Consider the following 26,284-nt stretch of genomic DNA (forward strand, 5'->3'; position numbering starts at 1 on the left):
CTACTTAAAAGATGAAAGCAGGAGTGCTGGGAACAGTACGTCTCCACCATTGGAACACAAACCTTTCCTTCCCACGTTTGGACTACAACCAGACACCTTTACGGATATCAGCCCCCTGCAGCTTTGCCTGGTATTTTGACACGTGATGCTGTCAGTGCCAACCCAGGTGCAATCGCAGAGCTTTTTGCTGAGCATTATGCTTGAACTTCTGCATGTGAGAATTACCACCCCACCTTTCGTACCCAAAAACAGTGGGTGGAATGACATCACACATCTTTTACTACCTGCCCACACTGAGCAATATAATGTTCCATTCAGTGAGTGGGAACTTCTCACTGCCCTTGCACATTGTCCTGACACAACCCTTGGGCCAGAGCACATCCATCACCAAATGATTAATGATCAATCAACTGATTGCAAGGTTCATCTACTTTCCATCTTAACAGCATCTGGAGTGATGACGAATTCCCGTTGCAGCGGTGAGAAAGTGTCATCATTCCAGTGCTAAAACCCGGTGAGAACCCACTAGATAGCTATCGTCCTATTAGTCTCACCAACGTTTTTTGCAAGCTGCTCGAACATATGGTGAGCAGGTGGGTGTGTTGTATAAGGGGGTTGTTTGTGTTGTTGTCCTGGATGATGATGATGATTACTCGAATATTTTGTCAGGATTTGTGAGCGGTGGGTCCTTGAGGTATGGCAATACGCGAACACGAGAAGTAAGTTAAAAACAGTTTTATAAACAAAGGCGGATTATAAAACATGCATGCTACGCGCACCTGTCATCACTGTTTCTGACATCCTAACACCGGCTAATTATGGTCGTATTGAAAGGCTCCATTGTGAGCTAAGACAAGAGACATATTCGCACCCGAGGCCGTGCTAGTTAATACTGCCCGCTGCAGACGGCGGCTAGTGGCGGCCGGACGTGCGTCTACTGACCAAGCAAATTGTCATCATTTCAAATAGGTCGGCTGGCGGAATCGTGTTCATGCACCGTCTGGCTGCACGCAATCTGTAGACGCTTACATCACTCTCCCCAGAGAAAAAGAGCAACCCTAGGTGGCTCAAAACGACCTCCTGGACGTTACGAATCTGCTTTGCCAATTGTGGTATCGGAAGGCATTTGCAACGTATATTTCATTTGCAGACACAGTAACGTTCGGTACAGAGAAGCGTGCCTTCAAGATGAGACTTTTATAAATGACAAATGCTGTTGACAAAAGACAAATTAATAAAAGCAATAAAAACACAATACTGACAATCAAGTAAGCATTAACATTACTGGAGGAATCGAAGGACTCAATTCTATTTGCTGCTTCAATGAAATTTAACTAATTATTTGAAGAGATTACATTGTCATGGATGTCATTAATCAAATTATTGTCTTCAGAAAAATTTGATAAGGAATGCCTTCCATATGTATGAATCACTGTAATAAACAGATAACATTCTAGTTAATGGCAAATGTCCTGTTGCATGATATGTAGTTGGCAACACACTCGGCATATGAAATAGTTCACATGATAAATCACAATCTGTGGCATTCAAGATTAATTCACTATTGTTCAGTTTTAGTGTAAAGGCCAGCTCAGATGTATCATAGTTTTTACATGTAAATGTGAAATCAAGGGTGGAGTTAAATGAGAAAATTATACGTTCAGAACATCGTTTAAGAAATGGGTGATAAAAATGCATTAAAATTCTAGGGCAATCATCTCTTCGGGGATGATTCATAATTAAGAGATGTAGACTACCTGCATTTTGGCTGTGATCCAGATATTAAACCAAGATGTACCCATTTCCAAAATTGTATCATTACCCTTAACCCACCCGCCATGAACCATGGACCTTACCATTGGTGGGGAGGCTTGCGTGCCTTAGAGATACAGATGGCCGTACTGTAGGTGCAACCACAATGGAGGGATATCTGTTGAGAGGCCAGACAGACGTGTGGTTCCTGAAGAGGGGCTGCAGCCTTTTCAGTAGTTGCAGGGGCAACAGTCTGGATGATTAACTGATCTGGCCTTGCAACACTAACCAAAACGGCCTTGCTGTGCTGGTACTGCGAATGGCTGAAAGCAAGGGAAAACTACGGCCGTAGTTTTTCCCGAGGGCATGCAGCTTTACTGTATGGTTAAATGATGATTGCGTCCTCTTGGGTAAAATATTCCGGAGGTAAAATAGTCCCCCATTCGGATCTCCAGGCTGGGACTACTCAGGACGACATCGTTATCAGGAGAAAGAAAACTGGCGTTTACGGATCGGAGCGTGGAATGTCAGATCCCTTAATTGGGCAGGTAGGTTAGAAAATTTAAAAAGGGAAATGGATGGGTTAAAGTTAGATATAGTGGGAATTAGTGAAGTTCGGTGGCAGGAGGAACAAGACTTTTGGTCAAGCGAATCCAGGATTATAAATACAAAATTAAATAAGGGTAATGCAAGAGTAGGTTTAATAATGAATAAAAAAATAGGAGTATGGGTAAGCTACTACAAACAGCATAGTGAACGTATTATAGTGGCCAAGATAGACACGAAGCCCTTGCCTACTACAGTAGTACAAGTTTATATGCCAACTAGCTCTGCACATGACGAAGAAATTGAAGAAATGTATGATGAAATCAAAGAAATTATTCAGATAGTGAAGGGAGACGAAAATTTAATAGTCATGGGTGACTGGAATTCGGTAGTAGGAAAGGGGAGAGAAGGAAACGTAGTAGGTGAATATGGATTAGGGCTAAGAAATGAAAGAGGAAGCCGCCTGGTAGAATTTTGCACACAACACAACTTAATCATAGCTAACACTTGGTTCAAGAATCATGAAAGAAGGCTGTATACATGGAAGAAGCCTGGAGATACTGGCAGGTTTCAGAGAGATTATATAATGGTAAGACAGAGATTTAGGTTCAAATGGTTCAAATGGCTCTGAGCACTATGGGACTTAACATCGGAGGTCATCAGTCCCCTAGAACTTAGAACTACTTAAACCTAACTAACCTAAGGACAAAACACACATCCATGCCCGAGGCAGGATTCGAACCTGCGACCATTGCGGTCGCGCGGTTCCAGACTGTAGCGCCTAGAACCGCTCGGCCACTTCGGCCGGCAGAGATTTAGGAACCAGGTTCGAAATTGTAAGACATTTCCAGGGGCAGATGTGGACTCTGACCACAATCTATTGGTCGATTAAAACTGAAGAAACTGCAAAAAGGTGGCAATTTAAGGAGATGGGACCTGGATAAACTGAAAGAACCAGAGGTTGTACAGAGTTTCAGGGAGAGCATAAGGGAACAATTGACAGGAATTGGGGAAAGAAATACAGTAGAAGACGAATGGGTAGCTCTGAGGGATGAAATAGTGAAGGTAGCAGAGGATCAAATAGGTAAAAAGACGAGGGGTAATAGAAATCCTTGGGTAACAGAAGAGATATTGAATTTAATTGATGAAAGGAGAAAATACAAAAATGCAGTAAATGAAGTAGGCTGAAAGGAATACAAACGTTTCAAAAATGAGATTGACAGGAAGTGCAAAATGGCTAAGCAGGGAAGGCTAGAAGACAAATGTGAGGATGTAGAAGGGCATATTACTAGGGGTAAGATAGATACTGCGTACAGGAAAATTAAAGAGACCTTTGGAGAGAAGAGAACCACTTGCATGAATATCAAGAGCTCAGATGGAAACCCAGTTCTAAGCAAAGAAGGGAAAGCAGAAAGGTGGAAGGAGTATACAGAGTGTCTGTACAAGGGCGATGTACTTGAGGACAATATTATGGAAATTGAAGAGACTGTAGATGAAGATCAAATAGGAGATATGATACAGCGTGAAGAGTTTGACAGAGCACTGAAAGACCTGAGTCGAAACAAGGCCCCGGGAGCAGACAACATTGCATTAGAACTACCGACAGCCTTGGCAGAGCCTGTCCTGACAAAACTCTACCATCTGGTGAGCAAGATATATGAGACAGGTGAAATACCCTCAGACTTTAAGAATATAACAATTCCAATCCCAATGAAAGCAGGTGTTGACAGATGTGAAAATTTTCGAACTATCAGTTTAATAAGTCACAGCTGCAAAATACTAACTCGAATTCTTTACAGATGAATTGAAAAACTGGTAGAAGCTGACCTCGGGGGAGATCAGTTTGGATTCTGTAGAAATGTTGGAACACGTGAGGCAACACGGACCCTACGACTTACCTTAGAAGAATGATTAAGGAAAGGCAAACCTATGTTTCTAGCATTTGTAGACTTAGAGAAAGCTTTTGACAATGTTGATTGGAATACTCTTTCAAATTCTAAAGGTGGCAGGGGTCAAATACAGGGAACGAAGGACTATTTAGAATTTGTACAGAAACCAGATGGCAGTTATGAGAGTCCAGAGACGTGAAAGGGAAGCAGTGGTTGTGAAGGGAGTGAGACAAGGTGTCATTCAATCTATATATTGATCAAGCAGTAAAGGAAACAAAAGAAAAATTCGGAGTAGGTATTAAAATCCATGGAGAGGAAATAAAAACTTTGAGGTTCGCCGATGACATTGTAATTCCATCAGAGACAGCAAAGGACTTGGAAGAGCAGTTGAACGGAACGGACAGTGTCTTGAAAGGAGGGTATAAGATGAACATCAACAAAAGCATAACAAGGATAATGGAAGTTAGTCGAATTAAGTTGGGTGATGCTGAGGGAATTAGATTAGGAAATGAGACACTTAAAGTAGTAAAGGAGTTTTGCTATTTGGGGAGCAAAATAACTGATGATGGTCGATGTAGGGAGGATATAAAATGTAGACTGGCAATGGCAAGGAAAGTGTTTCTGAAGAAGAGAAATTTGTTAACATCCAGTATTGATTTAAGTGTCAGGAAGTCGTTTCTGAAAGTATTCGTATGGAGTGTAGCCATGTATGGAAGTGAAACATGGACGATAAATAGTCTGGACAAGAAGAGAATAGAAGCTTTTGAAATGTGGTGCTACAGAAGAATTCTGAAGATTAGATGGGCAGATCACATAACTAATGAGGAGGTATTGAATAGAATCGGGGAGAAGAGAAGTTTGTGGCACAACTTGACAAGAAGAAGGGACCGGTTGGTAGGACATGTTTTGAGGCATCAAGGGATCACAAATTTAGCATTGGAGGGCAGCATGGAGGGTAAAAATCGTAGAGGGAGACCAAGAGATGAATACACCAAGCAGATTCAGAAGGATGTAGGTTGCAGTAAGTACTGGGAGATGAAGAAGCTTGCACAGGATAGAGTTACATGGAGAGCTGCATCAAACCAGTCTCAGGACATACCACAACAACAACCCTTAACAGAATGAATTAGGTCAATTTGTTTCTTTACAGAATTGAACTGTTGCTGGATTTCACTCAGATTGTACTGGAGGACAAGTTTTGTATTACTTATTGAAACTACCATGTCTAACTATGGTTCAAATAAAAACACCTGTACTCTGGTACTATTACTACAGCATTAGCAGAATACACTATCATAGCCAGCATTAGAATAAAAATGAACATGGTTAATTAGTTCTAAATACTGAAGTTAACAATGAACCTAAAATAAATGAGTTTCTTGGGGCAACCTGTGGAATAAAAGGTTTATTTCACTTGTGCACTAGCTTCAGTACTAAATTATCACAAAACATTCGCATAAGCACATGGCTGAAATAAACACACACATTGCACTTTCACACACTACACACGTTTATGCAGATTGTAGGGGTGTCTGGAACAGGATCGCTCGGAACATGGCGATGCCTCGGCCTCGAAGTCTGGACTGCGACCTCACGATTCTCGCTTCCTGGGTTTGAGAACAGCAGGTCTGCCTCTCGGTCGTTCCTCGTCGTCTTGTGATACTATAGGAAATCTACTCAGAAATGGCTTTACATGATTAACATGAATGTCAATCGAATGAAAGGGCAGTTGGAGCTTAAGAGTGACTGGCGACAACACCTCCAAGATTGGATATGGTTCTTTCCAAAACTTCTTAAACTTTTTGACTTGACTCTTCTTTAACACCATGTTGCTCAGAAACACAAGATCTCCAACTCGATACTGTGGCACTGTTGCTTGGCGGTCATGTTGCCTTGCTTGCTGGAGAAAGGATTGATGATTCCGCTGTTTCACATCCCTCCGTGCTTCCTTTAGCTTGCGTGCTGATTCCGGCAGTCGATCGTGCAAAGTCCAAGGGTGAATGCATTCTTCTTCCATAGACAGTCTCATATGGACTTGTGCCAGTTGAGCTGTGCATTTTGGCATTGTAACAACTTACCAAGTACGGTAAACAGACATCCCAATTGTCGTGTTTGCTGCTCACATAATGGCTAACGATTTTAACGGTTCTTTCAGGGTGTGCTGTGTAGTCCTTCACTGAGTTATTTGCATGAGCTTACAAGTCTGTGTAAGTAATTCACTCATAAAATTCATTCCTTGATCACTAATTATACTTAATGGTGATCCAAACTTAAGAATCCATTCTTTTACAAAAACTCTGTTCAGGTATTGGTATCGTGAGAAGGTGTCTAGAGAAATGATCTAAGATTATCAATATGTATTAGTTACCATCTTTAGTCTTAGGCAATGGTCCTACGACATCTAGTCCTACTTGTTCAAATGGTTCACTTGTTTCTGGCAGTTCTTGCAATGGCGCTCTACTTTTTCCTACATTGTTCCATCTGTTACAGGAATCACATTGTGAAACAAACTCGAAAACGTCAGCTTTGCGACTCAGCCACCAAAACATTTGAGCTATTTTAATGTTAGTTGCTTTTTTACCGCAGTGTCCTAATAATAAAGAATCTTGTTGCTCTTTCGTGATTTGCTCTTTCATGCTTTCTGGAATAACTAGGCGGTTTCCTTTATTAGTGATTTTGTACAATAATCCACCTATTTTGACAAAAGTTGATCATTTTTCCATAATTTGCATTGTGGATCTTCTTGAGCTGCCTTTAACTCTTCATCTCGAGAAACATTGACTTTTCGACTCATTGCATCTGCTTTCACATGTTGTTTACCAGGTCGGTGAATACCCTTAAATTGGTACTCACTCAGTCTTAAAGCCCGTCTTGTTAATCTGGAACTTGGATCTTTTAAGCTCATAACCATTTGAAGTGCGGCATGATCTGCTGCGGGCGGCGGCCAGTGGCGTACTCCCTGTCGCAGTGCGGCCGGACACGCGTCTACTGACCAAGCAAATTGTCATCATTTCACACAGATCGGCTGGCGAGCGCATGTTAACACACCGTACAGCTGTGCGCAATCTGTAGACCCTGTTGGTTCCTTAAGTCTAGGGGCTTTGTGGCTCCATCTCAGGGTGGTTTTCACCAAGGTCACTCCACCACTGACAACTTGATATGCGTGGAGTCATTCCCGCCATTGTCATCTTACCGCTGTCTTTTTTGACCTGACGAAAGCCTATGACACCACTTGGCAGCACCACATCCTCGCTACATTACGCGAGTTAGTTCTCCGGGACCCGCTCCCGATGTTTACACAGAACTCTTTATTGCTACACACCTTCACATTTTGAATCAAAGCTTCACACAGGTCCACCCCATATCCAAGAAAACTGTGTCCAGTAAGGCTCTGCACTGAGTGTCCTCTTTAGTCGTCTCACAGTAGCTGTGGGATCCTCAGTATCACCCTTCTTATAAGCTGATGACTTGCATTTTCTTTTGCTCATCTACTACTGGTGTAGCCGAATGTTAACTGCGGCAAACCATATGAAAGGCGCAGTCATGGGATCCCTCACCTACGGCATTTTTTTCAGCCCCCAACACTTGTGTCATGCACTTCTGTTGCCGTCGTACAGTTCACCTGCACCCACAACTTTATCTTGATGACCATCTACTTAATGTAATGGACCTTTATCACATTTTAGGATTGGTTTTCTACACCCGCTTAACTTGGCTTCCCCCATCTTTGTCAGCAAAAGTGCTGGCAGCACCTTAACATTCTTAGACGCCTGAGTCGCACTGAAAGTTGTGCAGATCACCGTACACTGTTGCACCTGCACAGAGTCCTTCTACAGTCCCATTTTGACTATGGGTTCATTGCGTATGCTTCAGCAACACCCTCAGTATTGCGGATGCTGGATCCTATACATCACTGTGGAGTTACTTCTGACGGGAGCTCTCTGAACAAATCCTCTGAACAGTCTACTCTTGGGAGCTGGGGTTCCTCCATTGCAGATCAGGCAACAACTGCTTGCTAGTTTTACTGCGCGTATTTGCAGCCCACTTAAACTTCCGAATTACCATCTCCTTTTCCCTAACATAGTGCTCCATCTCCCGCAATGGCGGCCCAGATCAGGAATTACAATTGCAGTCTGTGTCAGGTCCCTTCTCAATGAACTAAAGTCTTTTCGCCTACCCCTCCCCTACAGTTCACACGCATACACTTCTGTGGTGTATACCCTGACCACAGCTTCATCTGGACCTATCATAAGACCCAAAAGACTCAATTCATACTGCAGCCATCCACTGCCTCTTTCTCTCTCTCTTCTTGAAGCGTGTCAGGGTCGAGAGGTATTTTACACGGATGGCTTGGTGATTGATGTTCACTTTGGGTTTGCTTATGCTCAAGCAGGGTGTACTGAACAGTGTTCCCTGCCAGAAGGCAGCAGAGTTTCCACTGCAGAGCTGCTAGTCATATCTCATGCTCATGAGTATATCCATTCCTGCGCCATATGTAGCGATTTCTTGAATGTCTTACAAGCTATTAATCAGTGCTGCCCTCGCCTTGAATTCCTTACAAGCTCTCAATCAGTGCTATCCTCGCCATCCAAGAGTCCATTTATGTCCTTGAACAATGTGGAAACTCAGTGGCTAGCCAAAGGGGCTATTTGTAAACAGAGTCTGGAGATCGGCATACCAGAATCTGATCTTCAGTCGGTATTGTGCTGCAAGGTTTTTAACCTCTGGAATACAGAATGGTGCTCCCGGACTCTGCTGGACAAGATATATATTGTGAAGGAGACGGCGAATGTGTGGAGGTCCTCCATGCGAGCCTTTCACAAGGACTCCACTGTCCTTTGCCAGTGCCGCATCTACCATACGTGGCTGACTTACGGTTACCTCCTACGTCATGAAGACCCATCTCAGTGTCACTGTGGCTCACACTTGACAGAGCTCCACATCTTGTTGGGATGTCCAAATTTAGCCACCCTGTGGCAGATGTTTTTAATGTCCCTGATGCACTCCCTTCGATTTTAGGTGGCAATGCCTGAACAGCTAACATAGTTTTAAGTTTTATCCATGAAGGGCATTTTTATCATTCTATTTAAGATTGCCATACCCTCATCATTCTGGCCCTCACCCTACTTGTATTTTAATTGTTCCTTGCTCCCTCTGGTATTATCTCTTAGACTTGTTCGTCTTTTCACCATCTGTGGTTTCTCTTGCCTTGTGTTTTTAGGGCGGGAATTTTAGTGTGTTGTAGAGTGGCTGCTTCATCCTTTTTTTATTCTTGTGATCAGCCAGCCGAGGTCATCTGATATATTGTTATAACACCTTTACACGCCTTTTCCTTTTTTGTTAATGTTTTCAATTTTGGCTTGATACTTTGTTCACTGCTTCATTGTAGTTTCACATGTAGTTTTACGCATTTTGTTCCTTTCCAAGATTTCATGTGGTAGGGTTTTTTGGGGTATAGTTTTAACCCGAGACCTGCGTGATTAAGGAACAAGTGACTGAAAACATTGCAGTTTAGTCCCTTTAATCTACAAACCAACCACCCAGATAAGATTGACGGAGGACATTGAAAAGTTCAAAGAAGGGCAGTTTCTTTTGCACTGTTGCGAAATAGGGGCAAGTGTCCCACGGCTATGATAAGAATTTAGGTGTCGCTCATTAAAACAAAGGCATTTCTTGATATGGCAAGAATTTTTCATGAAATTTCAGTCTACAATCTCCTCCGAATGCGAAAATATTTGTTGACACTCACCTACATAGCAAGAAATGGGCTTGCAATAAAATAAGAGTTTGCCCAGAAGGATGTAAGTTTTAGTTTTCCTGTGCTTTTAGAGTGTGGAACAGTTGAGGAAGAGTGTGTAAATGGTCGATGAACCATCTGCCAAGCACTTAAGTGTGAATTGCATAGTTATTAAATACTTGTAGAATCTTGTTTTATTTTATTTATAGGAAACAAGACAAATAACTCTTCTAATAAGGATAATATTCAACCACTCTTCATTTTCTAGTCATTCGTATTGAGTCAGGTTTATTGAACCCCCATGTTACGAGTGTCGTGTAACATCGGTTGGAGATTCTACCCGTGTGTTTCTTCTGCAGGCAGTAATTTAGTTACCAGAAAGGTTCCTTAACCTTTTTGTGAAATCTGGCCAACAGCCATCAATTACTGCCAACAATTTGCTATTCGGAAATATTATAATCTATAAAATAATAGCTAAATTTTTGTAGAAAAATATTCTATGAACATGAACATGTTGTAATGTATTTTTGTTATAAAATCTCTTAATATGTAGATGACTATGGCAGTAAGACTAAATACCTAATAAAGAACCAAATACAGAGACATTAGATTTAATTGTACAGACAATAGTGTAATACAACCCAAAAGGAGATTACAAAATTCATTGGGTAGCTAAAAGGTAATAATGCTGCTGGCAAGAATGGTGTCTCTAGTAGAGTAATTAAAATATTGTGCTGACTGGGTAGAATATCATTGAGTAATATTTGTAATCAGTCCATTACTCAGAGCGTGTTTCCTGGCATACGTAAATATACAGGGTGTTACAAAAAGGTACGGCCAAACTTTCAGGAAACATTCCTCACACACAAATAAAGAAAAGATGTTGTGTGGACATGTGTCTGGAAACGTTTAATTTCCATGTTAGAGCTCATTTTAGTTTTGTCAGTATGTACTGTACTTCCTCGATTCACTACCATGATTTCATATGGGATACTCTACCTGTGCTGCTAGAACATGTGCCTTTACAAGTACGACTCAACATGTGGTTCATGCACGATGGAGCTCCTGCACATTTCGGTCGAAGTGCTTGTACGCTTCTCAACAACAAATTCGGTGACCGATGGATTGGTAGAGGCGGACCAATTCCATGTCCTCCACGCTCTCCTGCCCTCAACCCTCTTGACTTTCATTTATGGGGGCATTTGAAAGCTCTTGTCTATGCAACCCCGGTACCAAATGTACAGATTCTTCGTGCTCGTATTGTGGACGGCTGTGATACAATACGCCATTCTCCAGGGCTGCATCAGCGCATCAGGGATTCCATGCGACGGAGGGTGGATGCATGTATCCTCGCTAACGGAGGACATTTTGAACATTTCCTGGAACAAAGTGTTTGAAGTCACGCTGGTACGTTCTGTTGCTGTGTTTCTCCATTCCATGATTAATGTGATTTGAAGAGAAGTAATAAAATGAACTCTAACATGGAAAGTAAGCGTTTCCGGACACATGTCCACATAACATATTTTCTTTCTTTGTGTGTGTGGAATGTTTCCTGAAAGTTTGGCTGTACCTTTTTGTAACACCCTGTATACTGCAGTAACAACTGTCTGTAAAACAGGTGATAGGCATATCAGATCTTTAGAAGGTAACCTATGGTAGAATACTCTTTTATCTGAGCAAAAGTTGTTAATTCTCTGTAGCTTTGGTTCTTATAAAGCAACCTCCGAAGAGAAAACTGTAAAAGACCACACTAATGAAAGTCCTATATGAGGTAAACAAGAAAAATTGTCCTATTCTGTAACCTTGCCAAAAGCTTAGATTGCATATACTGCAAAATTCTACTTGGCAAACTAATATTATGGCAGTAAATGATACATCCTATTGCGTGGAGTCTTAACCTTCATTAGCAGAAAGCAGTGTATGTCTAGGATAGGCTGTCACTGGAATGAGAGTGACTTTGAAATGAGGGAATGTAAAATGTAGGGTCCCACAAAGATCAGTACTGGGTTCGCTGTTGTTCATAACCTCCATAAATTATTTTCTAGTGATTCTGAAGGCCAGCTAACAATACTGTAATGTTCCCTACAACAAAAGCAGTCTAATTAACTTTCCAGGCTCAACCTTACCAGACACAGCTCAGATAACTGAACAGGCTTTCAAGTGGTTTGCACCACCCATCTTAAGTTTTAATCTCATGACTCATGTTATGCAATTTCAGACAATCAAAAATAACATTTTAGCACCAAAAATAGACTTTAATAGCCAATCATTAAATGAAACCAGCATAAAATTTTTGGGCCCAAGTTGAATAAATAGTGAGTATGGAGCTAAAACATACACAAATTAATCAAGAAACTCAATTCAGTATATTTTGCTATTTGAAGTATATTTCATTGAGTTGAACCACAGATGTAATGTTGGCTTATTTTACACATTTTCCCTCTATTGGATAATCTTCTAGGGCATGGCACCAAAAGTAAATGTTCTATTTATTCAGCAGAGGTCAGCGGTAAGAGTGCTTTGTAAAATAGATAACTGTACATCTTGCAACAGACTTTTTATGGATTTTTAAATTCTCAATTCACGTCACAATACATTTATTCTTAATGGTTTTTGTATGATGTGTATACTGCTGGTAGGTGTCCTTTTTTATATAGCTGGGGTACACTCTCAACAATATCTCTTAAGAAAATTGGCAAAGTCTCTCGGGGAAGTTTTATACCGTGTAAATTTAAACTGTGGAAGTAGAAGTATTGAAAAACATGCAGTTCATCTCGGTCTCCCAGTCGTCCTTTTCTTTTGATGGGTGATTTCAGGGATTTCCATAATTGCTTGATTTTCTGTGTGTGCAGAGGCAGGTCACCAGAAGACATGAATTCAACAGAATGGTTTACAAACCTGTGGTGAAATCCCTCTTTCTTCAAAGTGTTGTAAGATTTCAATCTATCTGTAATAACATTGGTGCCTAGCAAGATGAATTCTTAATAAGAGGCACTAGTGTTTGTTTGGTCCTGGAATAAATTTCCACAATAAAACATTTTCTTGAGTCTCTTTCTGTGCCTCCACACACCCAGATCTGTTCAGTTTCTTTCTTGAGAAGTCGTACTTTACTATATTTTTGAGTTACTTGCGACTCGTCTATTTCCACTCTTGTTGACACACCTGTTGAACCCCTTCATTAGTCACAATTACATAACACACTTCTCGACAGAAACCATAATAGTCACAAACGGTATTAATCAAGAATCAAGTTTCCGATAATGTGTTTTTCAGTATGTTATCTTTAATCCACCAGGAAACTAATATGATGCTCTGCTGTATTGTCAGTTTAGAATTATCAGTCCACATGTTTTTCCTTATACTTTTTCGTTTCTGACATTTGCTACAATGCAACTGTAATGGGAACTTAAAATTGCTACTTTCTGAACCAAGTTCGACCCCATAATAATCAATGCAATTTCTAGTGTCGTGATTCGGCAGCAGATAGTACTCCCAATGGAACTCTAAACAATTTTCAATAGTACTCAGTCTAGAAATCCAATTGCGCCCCTTCAGACTAACACTGCAAGAAACTGTAGCCGCTTCGGTCATCTCCACGACACTACTGAAAATAAATATTCTGTACCACTTATTATGTGTCAATGCTGTCGCTTGAAGCGAGATTCTTTGCCGCAGATTGTGTCATTATAGTAAACAAAATAGATATTTTGCCCTGCGACAGTTGTGCATACGATATACAGTGTGATTAAAATTAAAGTTAAACTTTAAAACGCTGTAGAAAAAACACCTTTGGTCGGAATGATGTTAAATTGCAACGGAATATTATCAGAGAAGAGGGAAAACGTGTGGCAGAAGAAAAAAATATTCTGAAAATTGATCAATAGATGGCACTGTATGGGTCATAATATGTAAATGGAGATATTGTTACAGTGTCCAGCTTGGTCTGCTTGAATTTATTACCTGTCCAAAGTATTATAGGTACTGGTGAAACATTTATGTAGATCAAGTGAAATAAAAACTGCTAAGCCACATTGGCTTATTACTATAAGAATTAATATATTTAACATTATTAGTGAACTGAAGAGAGATTCATGTTCCCTCTGATCCATGTATGGGAAAAGACACATGAAACTTCCCATGAGAGTTTTTACGCACAACAAAATCAATGTTCTTCACTTTTCCTTGCTATTTCCACAGGCTTGATTGCTGTGAACATACCAAGTTTTAATCTTTGCCGTAAACTACTTAGGCGAATTAATGGATAAAAATAAACAGAGAAAAATAAAACATCTACCAGTATATAGGTAAACCAGCATAAGTTCAAATACAATGTCCAGGGTTCAAAGTGGAGTAACATTGTGCGAAGGCATCCAAAAAAGCTTGTATTTGACATAAACCAAGAAATTGGAAATTCCAATTCAGAAGTAAATTAAAAACAAATGAAAATAAATGGACATGCAAGACACAGTGATATCAAAATACCTTTCTGTACTATAAGTATTCTCTTTCTACATATAAATGTATAATCTCTTAAAGGTAAAGTCAGTGAGAGTTGGAAATACTGGCTTGATCAAATTAACTGCAGTGTTTTGTGTATCAATGAAGACTAGGTGAAAGGGTCTGAAGTAGATTGGAGTGTTCCACTTGGATATTTGCTGTTAACAAGCTACTACAGAAAACGCATGTCACATGGCAGGGCCTCAATCCATATTAAAAGCAATCTTGATATATGGCATACTTGAAGTAACTGGTACTTTTTATCAAACTCGACATTCTGATCAGATAGTATTTATAGAAAAAAAATTAATACTTTATTAGTGCACTTGTCCAAATGTAAATAGCATAAAATTATAATTGTAGGTGTTACTAACACAGATATAAGGAGAAAGAGGAAAAAATGTGATTCATATGGTGAATTCTTTGAAGTCACTGTACTATTACTGTCTCAATGATAAGCCCACTAGATTGATTTGTGTCTTGATAACATAATTAGTAATATAAAACTTATGTCCTTGAATGTGATGTTATAGAATTAGAAGTATCGGATCATGCAGGGCTATGGCTTCAAACTGAAAATTCAGCTCTCATTACTTTAGGAAGAGAAGTGACAACTAGGAGAATCCATTGTAAACAATATGACAGACCAGTTAAAGGAAATAGATTGAGCTTACACGATGCTTAGTAACAAAAATATTGACAAATGCTTTTCCAGTTCCTTATGGAGATTAAGTACAGTGTAGGAAAGATGTCCCCCACTGTAACCAAAAGGTATTGTGCTGATATCACATGTAAGCTGCATCATACCAACAAATAGTAGACTCCACAACTGTATGAACCCAGGGGGACTACTATTAATTCTAATAGAAAAGTCTCATAAAAGTGATTGGGACAAAAAAAAGTAACATAAATATGAGAAAACTCTACAGATATGAAATGAAAAACTGTTAAGTGCAAATGATGAATAAATTTTAAATTCCAAAAATAAATGAAAATAGCATGGAATGTTATCAAAATGTAAATTAGTAATATCAATAAAGAAAACAGTGCCCCTATTACCTGATGCACTCAATGAATATTTTGTAAATACTGCCAGCACTACCACTCAACTCAATAATTCTCATTAGTGCAGAAGCCCTGCTAACTCATTCCAAACAAGCAAGTGAGAAATTAATGTGGACCCTAATCACTTTAAATAACATTCAAAAATCAATATGCAAACTAAGAAATTCCAAAACAGAAGGTTATTTTGGACTAGGTAATTTCATCATAAAGTGTATAGCAAAAAATAAATAAATAATGATAATGCCACTTGCTTCACTGTCTACCAGAGTACTAGATGAAGGAATTTTCCCAGAATGTCTTAAGCTCATAGTTCCATTACCAGTGTGTTAAAAAAGGTGACAAAACCTCCCAAATAACTACAGACCCACTTCAAAAGTACCAGTTGTATTAAAGACAATGGAAAATTGTGTGCAACAGATACACAGCTGTTTTGAAAGTAACAAAATTTTAAATGATCAACAGTTCAGATTCAGATCTCATCTATCGACTGTGAAAGCAGTTGAAGCTTTAGACAATACTATTTATTAAGGGTACCAAAAAGACTGTCTATGAATTGATAAAAGCAAAACATTTGACTCAATGTCATGTGACATAATTATAAAAAAGTTAGAATAGTGTGGCACAGAAGATAAATCACTGTCTACCCAAATGTTATTTAAGCAATAGGTTTCAGCTTGTGTACGCAAATAAGCAGAGATCAATAACATTCCTAATAAAAAAAGAAATACCCCAAGGCCCTATTTTTACACCTTTCCTGTTTGTTGTCTAAATTAATGAATTTTCAGTTTACATACCCTGTACAAATACACTATTTCGTTCCAGATAGAAATTTTCACTCTGCACCGGAATGTGCTTTGATATGAAACTTCCAGGCAGATTAAAACGGTGTGCCGGACTGAGACTCAAATTGGGGACCTTTGCCTTTCAACGGCAAGTACCCACGAAAGCCGAAGGTACTGTGGTCAAGACTCGGTCTGGCACACAATTTTAATCTGCCAGGAAGTTTCATACTCCATGCTGTACTGCATGCTGATGAAATGGCATTAATAACCACAGGTGAGAATTTACAAAGTGTACTGGGTAACAACAGAGAAATGTTGCAAATGACTTATCAGGGGTGTTGTGCCCATCAGCTGTGCAGAAACCAAATGATAATGGAGGAAATAATTTTTAAACAAAATCTAACCAAAAATGAAAATAAAACAGTAAAACTACTTGGACCATTCGTAGACCAAGAACACTCTTGGGAAGAACACACCTTATCTGTGCAGCGAAGTAGTGTGTGTGTGTGTGTGTGTGTGTGTGTGTGTGTGTGTGTGTGTGTAAATTAAGGAAGTTTGTGAGCAAACAGTTGTTACTCCAGACATGTTTTGCTTTCTTCGATTCTCATCTGTGGTATGGAAGATTGCTCTGGAGCAATTCTTGAGGAGCTAAATGCATTTTCAGATGCAGAAGAAGACAGTTGGATGTTTAGTTGGACTACCACCCAGAGTATCCTGTTGAAACCACTTTAAATTGTCTGCATAATGGCATTACCTAGTTCGTATGCAACTGTTTGATATATGCCAGAGAAAATCTGGAAAATTCAACATTTAATGTGATGTACATGTGCATCTGCAGAATACCAGAAATAATCACTTATTAGATTTACCTTAAAGACTTTTTACAGTCCATGATAACTGTAAATACTTGGTTACAAAATTTTGCTGTAAGCTACAGTACTCAGCTCATGCTGTACTGCTAAATAAATATGACTGCATTACAGACTTGGCTAAAATACAGTGAATTCCATCCAATTGAAGAAGTCCTAGAAACTAGTTATTACAATATATGTTTTTCTCCTGAGTGGTAAGGAGAATCTTACAGTTCTTAAATAGGCTAGTTATTTTCTACATTATTTACGTATATGTAATTGATTATTGTATAAAACTTGACACCACTGTAAACTTCCATGAAATGACTTGTCTGAAAAAATATTGAGAGGAAGATAAAAATATTGTATTCTGTTCATTAATCATTACTACAGGTGACCTGATTATATAAATTCATTAATTAAAAATTCCTGATAACCACATGTCAAGTAGCAGTGCTCATTTTAAAAGCTCGTGCCAAGTAGCAAAATGTAGTAACCAGACCTCAGTTGGTCCAGTTATAGGTTCCAGTTTTCACTGAAAATACCTATGTTTACATATAAATATTAAGCTAACATTTCAAGATAATCAGCAGGTTTTTAATGTAATTTAGGAAATTGAAGCTTTTCAAACTAGTGACTTTGCTTCTAAAGTACTAGGTTGCATTTAGTGATAATGATCTTAAATAATATTTGTATACGGCATGCTCACACTTTATTCAACATGGAAACGTCACTGCAGATATTTGGGGTATATGTTTGACACGCCTACTCTCATTGGCGATGATGTGGCACAGACAAATAGCGAAACTCTGCACGACTCAGTGAAGTGTCGGAATATCAATCCTGTCAGTGAACTCCTGAAGGGCTGTTCTCAGCTCAGCAATGGTTTTGGGGTTATTGCTGTAGACCCTGTCTTTAATACAGCCCCATAAGGAGAAGTCACATGTGTTCAGATCTGGAGAATATGGTGGGCGATCGAGGCCCGTGCCAGTGGTCTCTGGGTACCCCAGAATCAGAATGCAGTCCCCAAAGTGCTCCTCTAGGACATGAAAAACACTCTTGCTTCGATGGAGTTGAGCTTCGTCTTGCATGAACCACATCTTGTTGAAATCAGGGTCACTTTAGATAACGGGGATAAAACAATCTTCCGAAACCTTCACATACTGTTCGGTGGTCACTGTGCCATCAAGGAATATTGCACCAATTATTCCGTGACTGTACACTGCACACACAAGTCACCCATTGAGGGTGAAGAGACTTCTTGATTATGAAATGTCGATTCTCTGTCCCCCAAATGCGCCAATTCTGCTTATTGAAGAACCCATCCAAATGAACAACAATAAGGCACGTGTGCATGTGCGTACTAATTCTCATCATGCTCTGCCGCCAAACGTGCAGTTTGAACATCCTGACGAAAACTGTTCGGAAGTGATGATTATTGTATTTCATATAGTTCAATAATTTTTGCCTTGTGTCTGAAGATTATCTTTCCCAATAGGTCAAATTAATTTAGGAATATAACATTCAGAATCCAAATTTTTGTTGTCTGCTGTCAGGAGTAAGCTTCCATTATATTTTCTTTCACAGTCAATAACGTATTTGTATGTTTATGTTATTCAGGAACACGGCTACAACATCAAAGTTTCACTTGGTGGATTTGGCTGGATCAGAGAGACCAAAGAAAACTAAAGCTACTGGTGAGAGATTTAAGGAAGGTGTCAATATCAACAAAGGCTTACTGGCACTTGGAAATGTAATATCTGCTTTAGGTGATGAAACGCAGAAAGGCTTTATTTCGTACAGGGATAGTAAGCTCACGAGACTACTTCAAGGTAACTGCCATTACTGTTGTAATCATATAATTATTACTGTGACAAGTTGACCATAACAAAATTGTCCGAGAAATTGTTTAAAACACAACAAATTACTCTGGTTAATAATCAGGACTATTACACTTTCAGAAGTAGATGGTAATATCCACCATTAACGTTGATGAAAATATTTGCTGTTTAGGATATGTCATGAAATACAGATTTCACAAGCCAGTTTTATTCTGGGCACCATGTATCACTAAGGTGCTGCTGCTGTTGCTGTTGCTAATACTACTACTGCTACTCAACTACCACGTCTCACTTGTTGGTAGTTTGACACCACAGCAAACAGAAGTCCAGATAGAAGAGAGTGCTCCTCTTTTTCTTTTCTTTCTTTTTTCTTCTAGATTCACTTGGCGGCAACTCGGTGACGCTTATGATTGCATGTGTGAGCCCTGCAGATTACAATTTGGATGAAACAATGAGTACACTCAGGTATGCAGACAGAGCTCGCAATATCAAGAACAAACCGATTGTTAACCAGGATCCCAAATCCGCTGAATTGTTAAGACTGAAACAGGAGGTAACATTATTTGTTTCATTATTTTTTAGAAAGTATAAGAACTTGAGCAACAGTCTGATCATACTTTGACCCAACTTCAGTGTATTTAAGTTGAAATGTCTGCAAATCAGTCACTTCTATTCACAAGACTTGAATCTACAACCAATGTTCATAGATACTAAACTTTTTTAAGCTGCTAACCCAGTGCCCAAACTCCACATCACAGAATACAATAGACAACCACATGCACAATAAAGGTTAAACAATTTGGACAGATGACACACCTGAGTACCTTCCATTAGGTTATCTGGACAACTATGGTGTCAGGAAGAGCATCTGGCCACTAGGTTAATTAATAAAATAAAATTTGCCACATTGTGAAGAGGCAACAATGTACTTGACGGGATTATCACTACGGAAAAGAAAAAATAGTAAAACACTTTTTATTCAAAACAACATATAGTTTTATTTCTACAAATTGATGACAATTTGAATAAATCTTATTATTTATTATTCAAAAATAACATTATTTTATTATTTTTTTAATTGATTACTCAGCATTTGATAAATTTTGTCAAAGGCCAACTACAACCTCCACTTTGAAGTGAATGTTACTGTAAACCTCTTTTGCTTAAATTTTCCACTGTTACATCTGTAACTTCTGCCTTTGATAGAACAAAGAATAACTGTTTAACTTAGAGAAGGCGGGAAAAGGGAAAGATAAATACAATAATTGTAATGATAAATTTTTGTCACATGATAAACTGTTTTGTATAGCTTTGCTGCTTTATGAATTTGTAACCTAATTTTCCTTTGTCTACAGAACCAACAGCTGAGGCTAGAGCTTCTTAGCAAAGGTGGGCCAGGAGTAAGCTCACAAGAGTTCTCTAAATTAAAGGAAGAATATGACAGTGTCATCATAAAGAATCGTAAATTGACTCAAGCTTTGAATGAAGCTTTGACTGAGCAGACAAATTTAGTAGAACGTGCATTGCTTGCTGAAGTGTCCCGTGACAAAATGAAAGTGAAACTATGTGAATTGCAGACTGAATATGGAAATGCAATGGAAAGCTTGAATAACACGGTTGATCCGAATACTTGTCCTGCAGCATTTTATGAACAGCTAAAGACTCTCAAAGAATTACAACTAAAAATTCAAGAGCTTCAGGTTTGTGATTTTTGTGTAAATAGTCATTCTTTTGGAAATGTTTTTAAGTTTCGGTGGTCAGATGCTGTTATCAAGCAGTCTTTTATTCTCTATTTCCCTACAGGCAGATCAGAAGCGAGCTGCTGAAGAAATTCTTAACCACGAATTGACAAATACAGTGGGTAGTAACAATGGTGACACAGAAAAGTGTGCTGAAGCAGACAGTACCTTTGTTGTGAAAACTCTTGAACACCAGGATGACATTGATGAACATCATGAAGCCTACACATTGCATCAAGCAGCTCTCACAAAGGAATTACAGGTACTTTTGTATTGATTTTTATTTTGCGATTTATAACATACGCTTTAGTATACATTACCATATAAAGTAACTAGGTGGCAAACTTTTAAGTTTCATTCAGGTTTCCTCAGCGTGATTATTTAATGGTGTACTTCTGGGTGTTTGGCTGAGTTTGTATTTAGATTTCCACACAATATTTCTCTCTACTCCAGGTGCTGCAAGTTAAGCTGTTATGTGTACTTGCTGCCTGGATTACGACCAGACTCTGAACTATTGTTGGAAATACAAACTTGGCTGAATGCCTGCAAATATACCATTAAATTCTCAAGTGTGTCAGAAATTGGTGTTACACTTTCAGTTAAAGATTTCAAATAAATGCCTGTAAGGTCTAACAAAGAAAATACTCCAGGCAAGTGACAAGTTTCCAGGATTGTTCATATTTGCAATAAGCAGCAATAGTTATGGGTCAGCAATAGTTATGGGTTTCTTTATGAAATGATAACTGGAGAAATTGATAGTAATTTGCTGCTGCTGCTGCAGCTGCTGCTGCTGCTACTACTACTACTACTACCACTACTACCACTACTGGGTGGGATATGCTTTGCCTTAGTCATTTAAAGCAGACAAGGTATTTTTAAAAAAGGCCAGAACAATAAATGTCTTTCATCTTACTGTTTTGACCAGAGTTTGTGCTGATATGTTGTTACACGTTATAACTCTAAATGCTTTCCTTAATTTTGTACTGATAGTAGGTATTCGTTTGCATAAAAGCCTTTCTTCTTAAAGCTGCATCAGATTTCAGCAAGTAGTTGTGTTTTTAAAAAATTACACCATTTTTTCAAAGTGTGCCTCTTACACAGTTTTTAGCTTACAATGTGAGAAATGACGTCATTTGGAAGCAGGGATTACGTATGCGAATCAGCGATGAAGTACATCCCTGTCTCCTCACTCTAGACTGGAATTATGAAACAGAAGGGGAATGTAGAATGCACAAAGTACCACCTCCCCTCTTCGAAATGACATTGTTCAAAGCAATTTTTCTCAGGGATTGACCTTATTAAGGTCAGTGGCCCATGGCGGTGAAAAAATTGAATTTTTTAAGTCAATGCAACCAAAAGATGTGGCCATTTGTCACATATTTTGACTCTCGCAAACTTGCTGATCAAAACCTGTAGGGTACATCCTATTAACCTAGAATCGTGGAATTTGACAAGAAGAAAGGTTTCGAAGGACAAGTAAAGGAAAAAATAAGAAATTGTTAATTTATAATTACAGTATAATGATGCTTTTACATTCCCAGAATTAACGATTTCCCACCATTCATGATAATTTTTATTGTTCCTGTCCAATTTCCTATGTCCACAGTGTTAATTCACATCCGATTTTAGAAATGTTTGTGGAAAAAAAAACTGACGTAAAATGACACTTGCATGACGTTGGCTGTCTAATAATGTTTCCAAACATTATGTGATTAAGTTTCTTGCTACCAGGGTGCTCTACTTAGCGGATTTAAACCGATAAATGTGTAAAAGTTGGAACAGTTCATGCCGTATCTCCTGCCACTGGCAAACTCTACTCTGCATGGTGGCTGATAGGAGTACCTAGGTTCTTACATATAAAGTTATCCTGACCAAACAAACATTTCCAAACTGTCTCTACAGCTCATGTGCAGTTTTGTGCTTGCTGTAATCGTCGTCACATGTCTGTCTAACCATATTTACTGATTTTCGTCTATTGGCCGCTTGCAGCACTAGTTGATACCTTCATTCAGTTTGTGTTGCTCAAACATTTTTGGCGCAAAAACGGTATGAATTATGTTTATTCTCATGCTGAGCAAAATCTGTTTCAAGGATTTATTCTTGTTGTTAAGTGCAATATTTACGCATGTATTGTGATGTTACACAAACAAACAATGTGAGTGATAGTTTGTGTTTCTGTGGTTTTCTGCATAACTTAGGAAAACCAGTACCGGATAACTTCAAAAAGATGACTGCAGCTAAAGAGACGCAGAACAGCACATATGCAGACACCACACAAAATACTTATGTAAATATTTGCACTTGATATCGAGAAAAAAAATTCTCGAAACACACTGTGCTAAGCGTGAAAAAATGTGTGACTCTTGCAATGTTTCATTATTTAAATAATGAATGACAGCTGTAGGCGTTCCAAAAAGATCGATAATTTATGAAATTGAGCCAAACGTTTCTGCTTCCCAGTTATCAGTTTCCATATCAGCGGTTTTTATTAGATAATAAATAAGTCCCTGACACGAGCATTTTGAGGCCTATTATGTGCATATACATAAAGTGCAGAAATGGGCGGGGGGGGGGGGGGGGGTATATCCTGTACATAACTTTTGTAGCTTAGAATGATTTCCAACGTTTTACATTTTCCCTGCATTTTACACAATGGACTTTATTCAGGTTTTCCATGATTTCCCTCTGCGTACACCCCCGTGGTGCATGCCCCGCCCTAGCCTTTGGCTGGAATTGGCACAGGGCCTGAAGGACTCGGTCCCTCCAGAGGCCTTCCGCCGCCGCTTTCTTTCCCTCCTTGCCACATATCAGGGCTCTGGCATTGTTTACACTGACGGTTCGATGGTTGCTGGTCGTGTCGGTTATGCTCTGACTCTAGGGGACCATTACGAACAATATTCATTGCCGGCTGGCTGCAGCGTTTTCACTGCTGAGCTGGTCGCCATCTTTCGTGCCCTAGAGTATCTCCACTCCTGCTCAGGTGAGTCCTTCGTTATCTGTAGCGACTTCCTGAGCAGTTTACGAGCTATCGACCAGTGCTTCCCTCGTTCTCGTCTGGTGATGGCTGTCCAGGAGTCCCTCCATACTCTTGCCCGTTGCGGCCGCTCTGTGGTCTTTGTGTGGACCCCAGGCCATGTTGGGATACCCGGCAATGAACATGTTGACAGCCTGCTCAAACAGGCCACCAGTAAACCATCTCTGGACATTAGCCTCCCGGAGACTGATTTGCGAGCGATCCTACGCCGCAAAGTATTCGAACTCTGGGACACTGAATGGCGCAACCTGACCACGCCAAACAAACTCCGTCCTTTCAAGGAGACGAATGATGTGTGGCGGTCATCCATGCGAGCCACTCGCAGGGACTCAATAGTCCTTTGTTGGCTTCGCATTGGCCACACCCACTTGACACACAGCCATTTACTGCGGCATGAGGACCCGCCTCTATGTTGATGCGGGTCGGCTTTGACAGTGGTCCACATTTTCTTGGCCTGTCCACAGTGTGCTCAGGCAGACGTTTGCGCTGCCTGATACGCTCCCTGCCCTTTTAACTGATGACGCTGCCATGGTAGGCTTAGTTCTGCGTTTTATTCGGGTTTTTATCATTTGATCTGAGTGTTTATGTTTTTTGTGTTGATTCCGGCCTTTGGCCTACGATTTTAGACTGAGTTTTTAATGTGTCTTTCGGTGGTTGGCTTCTCCTTTTTTATCTCTACGGTTGGCCAACCACTGTCACACATTGTGTGATTTTAATTCCTTTTGTCTCGTCTCTGTCTGTCTGTCTTTCTTGTGATGCATTGTCTGTTGTTGTCTCCATTATTCGTTTTTATTCTGTGTGGGTGTTTTCACGTTTTGGAGAAAGGGACCGATGACCGTAGCAGTCTGGTGCCTTTAATCCCACAAACCAACCAAACTAAATTGCTTAAAGCAAATTCTAGGATGTATACAACCTTCTTTTATGATCCTTGTACCAAGTGTTAGCTACGATTAAGTTGTGCTCTGTGCAAAATTTCTCCAGGCGCCTTCCTCTATCATTTATTACGCCAATCCATATTCACCTACTAAGTTTCCTTCTCTTTCTTTTCCTACTCTCGAATTCCAGTCACCCATGACTATTAAATTTTCGTCCCCTTTCACTGCCTGAATAATTTCTTTTATCTCATCATACATTTCTTCAGAGCTAGTTGGCATATAGACTTGTACTATTGTAGTAGGCGTGGACTTCGTGTCTATCTTGGCCACAACAACGTGTTCGCTGTGCTGTTTGTAGTAGCTTACCCGCATTCCTATTGCTTTATTCATTATTAAACCTACTCCTGCATTACCCCTATTTGATTTTATATTTATAACCCTGTATTCACCTGACCAAAAGTCTTGTTCCTCCTGCCACCGAACTTCAGTAGTTCCCACTATATCCAACTTTAACCTATCCATTTCACTTTTTAAATTTTGTAACCTACCTGCCCGATTAAGGGATCTGACATTCCATGCTCCGATTCGTAGAACGCCAGTTATCTTTCTCCTGATAACGACGACGTCCTGAGTAGTCCCCGCCCGGAGATCCGAATGGGGGACTATTTTACCTCCGGAATATTTTACCCAAGAGGACACCATCATCATTTATCCGTACAGTAAAGCTGCATGCCCTCAGGAAAAATTTCAGCCGTAGTTTCCCCTTGCTTTCAGCCGTTCGCAGTACCAGCACAGCAAGGCCATTTTGGTTATTGTTGCAAGGCCAGATCAGTTAATCATCCAGACTGTTGCCCCTGCAACTACTGAAAAGGCTGCTGCCCCTCTTCAGGAACCATACGTTTGTCTGGCCTCTCAACAGATACCCCTCCGTTGTGGTTGCACCTACGGTACGGCCATCTGTATCGCTGAGGCACGCAAGCCTCCCCACCAACGGCATGCCCCCCAGGGGGTCCACAACTCTTTTGTGGACACGTGTGTAGCGAGCACGGGACCCCGAGCTAATGTGGCCCTCCTTCCTTTCCGGGCTGCATACCTTCCCTTCCCTTTCCGCATCCCTCCCCGTCCCCCATCTTCGCCGCCCCCCCCCCCCCCCCCCCCTCCTCACCTCTGGCTCTTTCCTTCCCTTCCTCCCCCTCTGGGAGTATGGTTTGTGCCTACGTCCGGAGACGGACGCTCGAAACTTTTCCAACTTACTTGCTTTCTACACTTACAAGTCCTCGTCCTTCCTCTGTCCTTCCCTTTTCCTTCCCTTTTCCTTCCCTCTTCTCCTTGCCCTTTTCTCCGCTGCGGCGTTTGAGACCCCCTCTTCTTTCCTTTCCCTTTCTCTTTTTTCCTCCTTGTGCGTGTCTGAAGGCCGACCCACGCACTTCCATGCGTAGCCGGTGACGGGGTAACGCGTAATTACCCGCCCCGGGTAGACAGGTAGGACACGTACGTACCCCCTGGTAACGGCCAGGCCCAGGGAGGGGTGGTTACCCGAGCTGATACCTTCCGAAAGTGCCGATTGGTCCCTCCGTCTGTTTGTCGGGAGGTGTGACCTGAGGTGTGAACAATCACCTAAGGCGGGTGTGCCCTCGGTGAGGGCCCCCACAAGGGAGGAGCGCGCCATCGGAGAC

The 26,284-nt window shown here is 40.2% G+C and overlaps 1 protein-coding gene across 1 annotated transcript in view; it reads left to right on the forward strand.

The window, feature by feature from the left end:
- Positions 1-26,284, forward strand: part of LOC124612459 (chromosome-associated kinesin KIF4) — a 300,348-nt gene that overhangs the window by 169,685 nt on the left and 104,379 nt on the right. The window contains exons 6-9 of the mRNA XM_047140687.1: positions 18,740-18,951; positions 19,338-19,513; positions 20,316-20,660; positions 20,764-20,961. Coding sequence (XP_046996643.1) covers positions 18,740-18,951; positions 19,338-19,513; positions 20,316-20,660; positions 20,764-20,961 — 931 coding nt within the window. The remainder of the gene's footprint in view (positions 1-18,739; positions 18,952-19,337; positions 19,514-20,315; positions 20,661-20,763; positions 20,962-26,284) is intronic.

The sequence above is a fragment of the Schistocerca americana genome, chromosome 4 (genome assembly GCF_021461395.2).
Source record: "Schistocerca americana isolate TAMUIC-IGC-003095 chromosome 4, iqSchAmer2.1, whole genome shotgun sequence".
Lineage (NCBI taxonomy): Eukaryota > Metazoa > Arthropoda > Insecta > Orthoptera > Acrididae > Schistocerca > Schistocerca americana.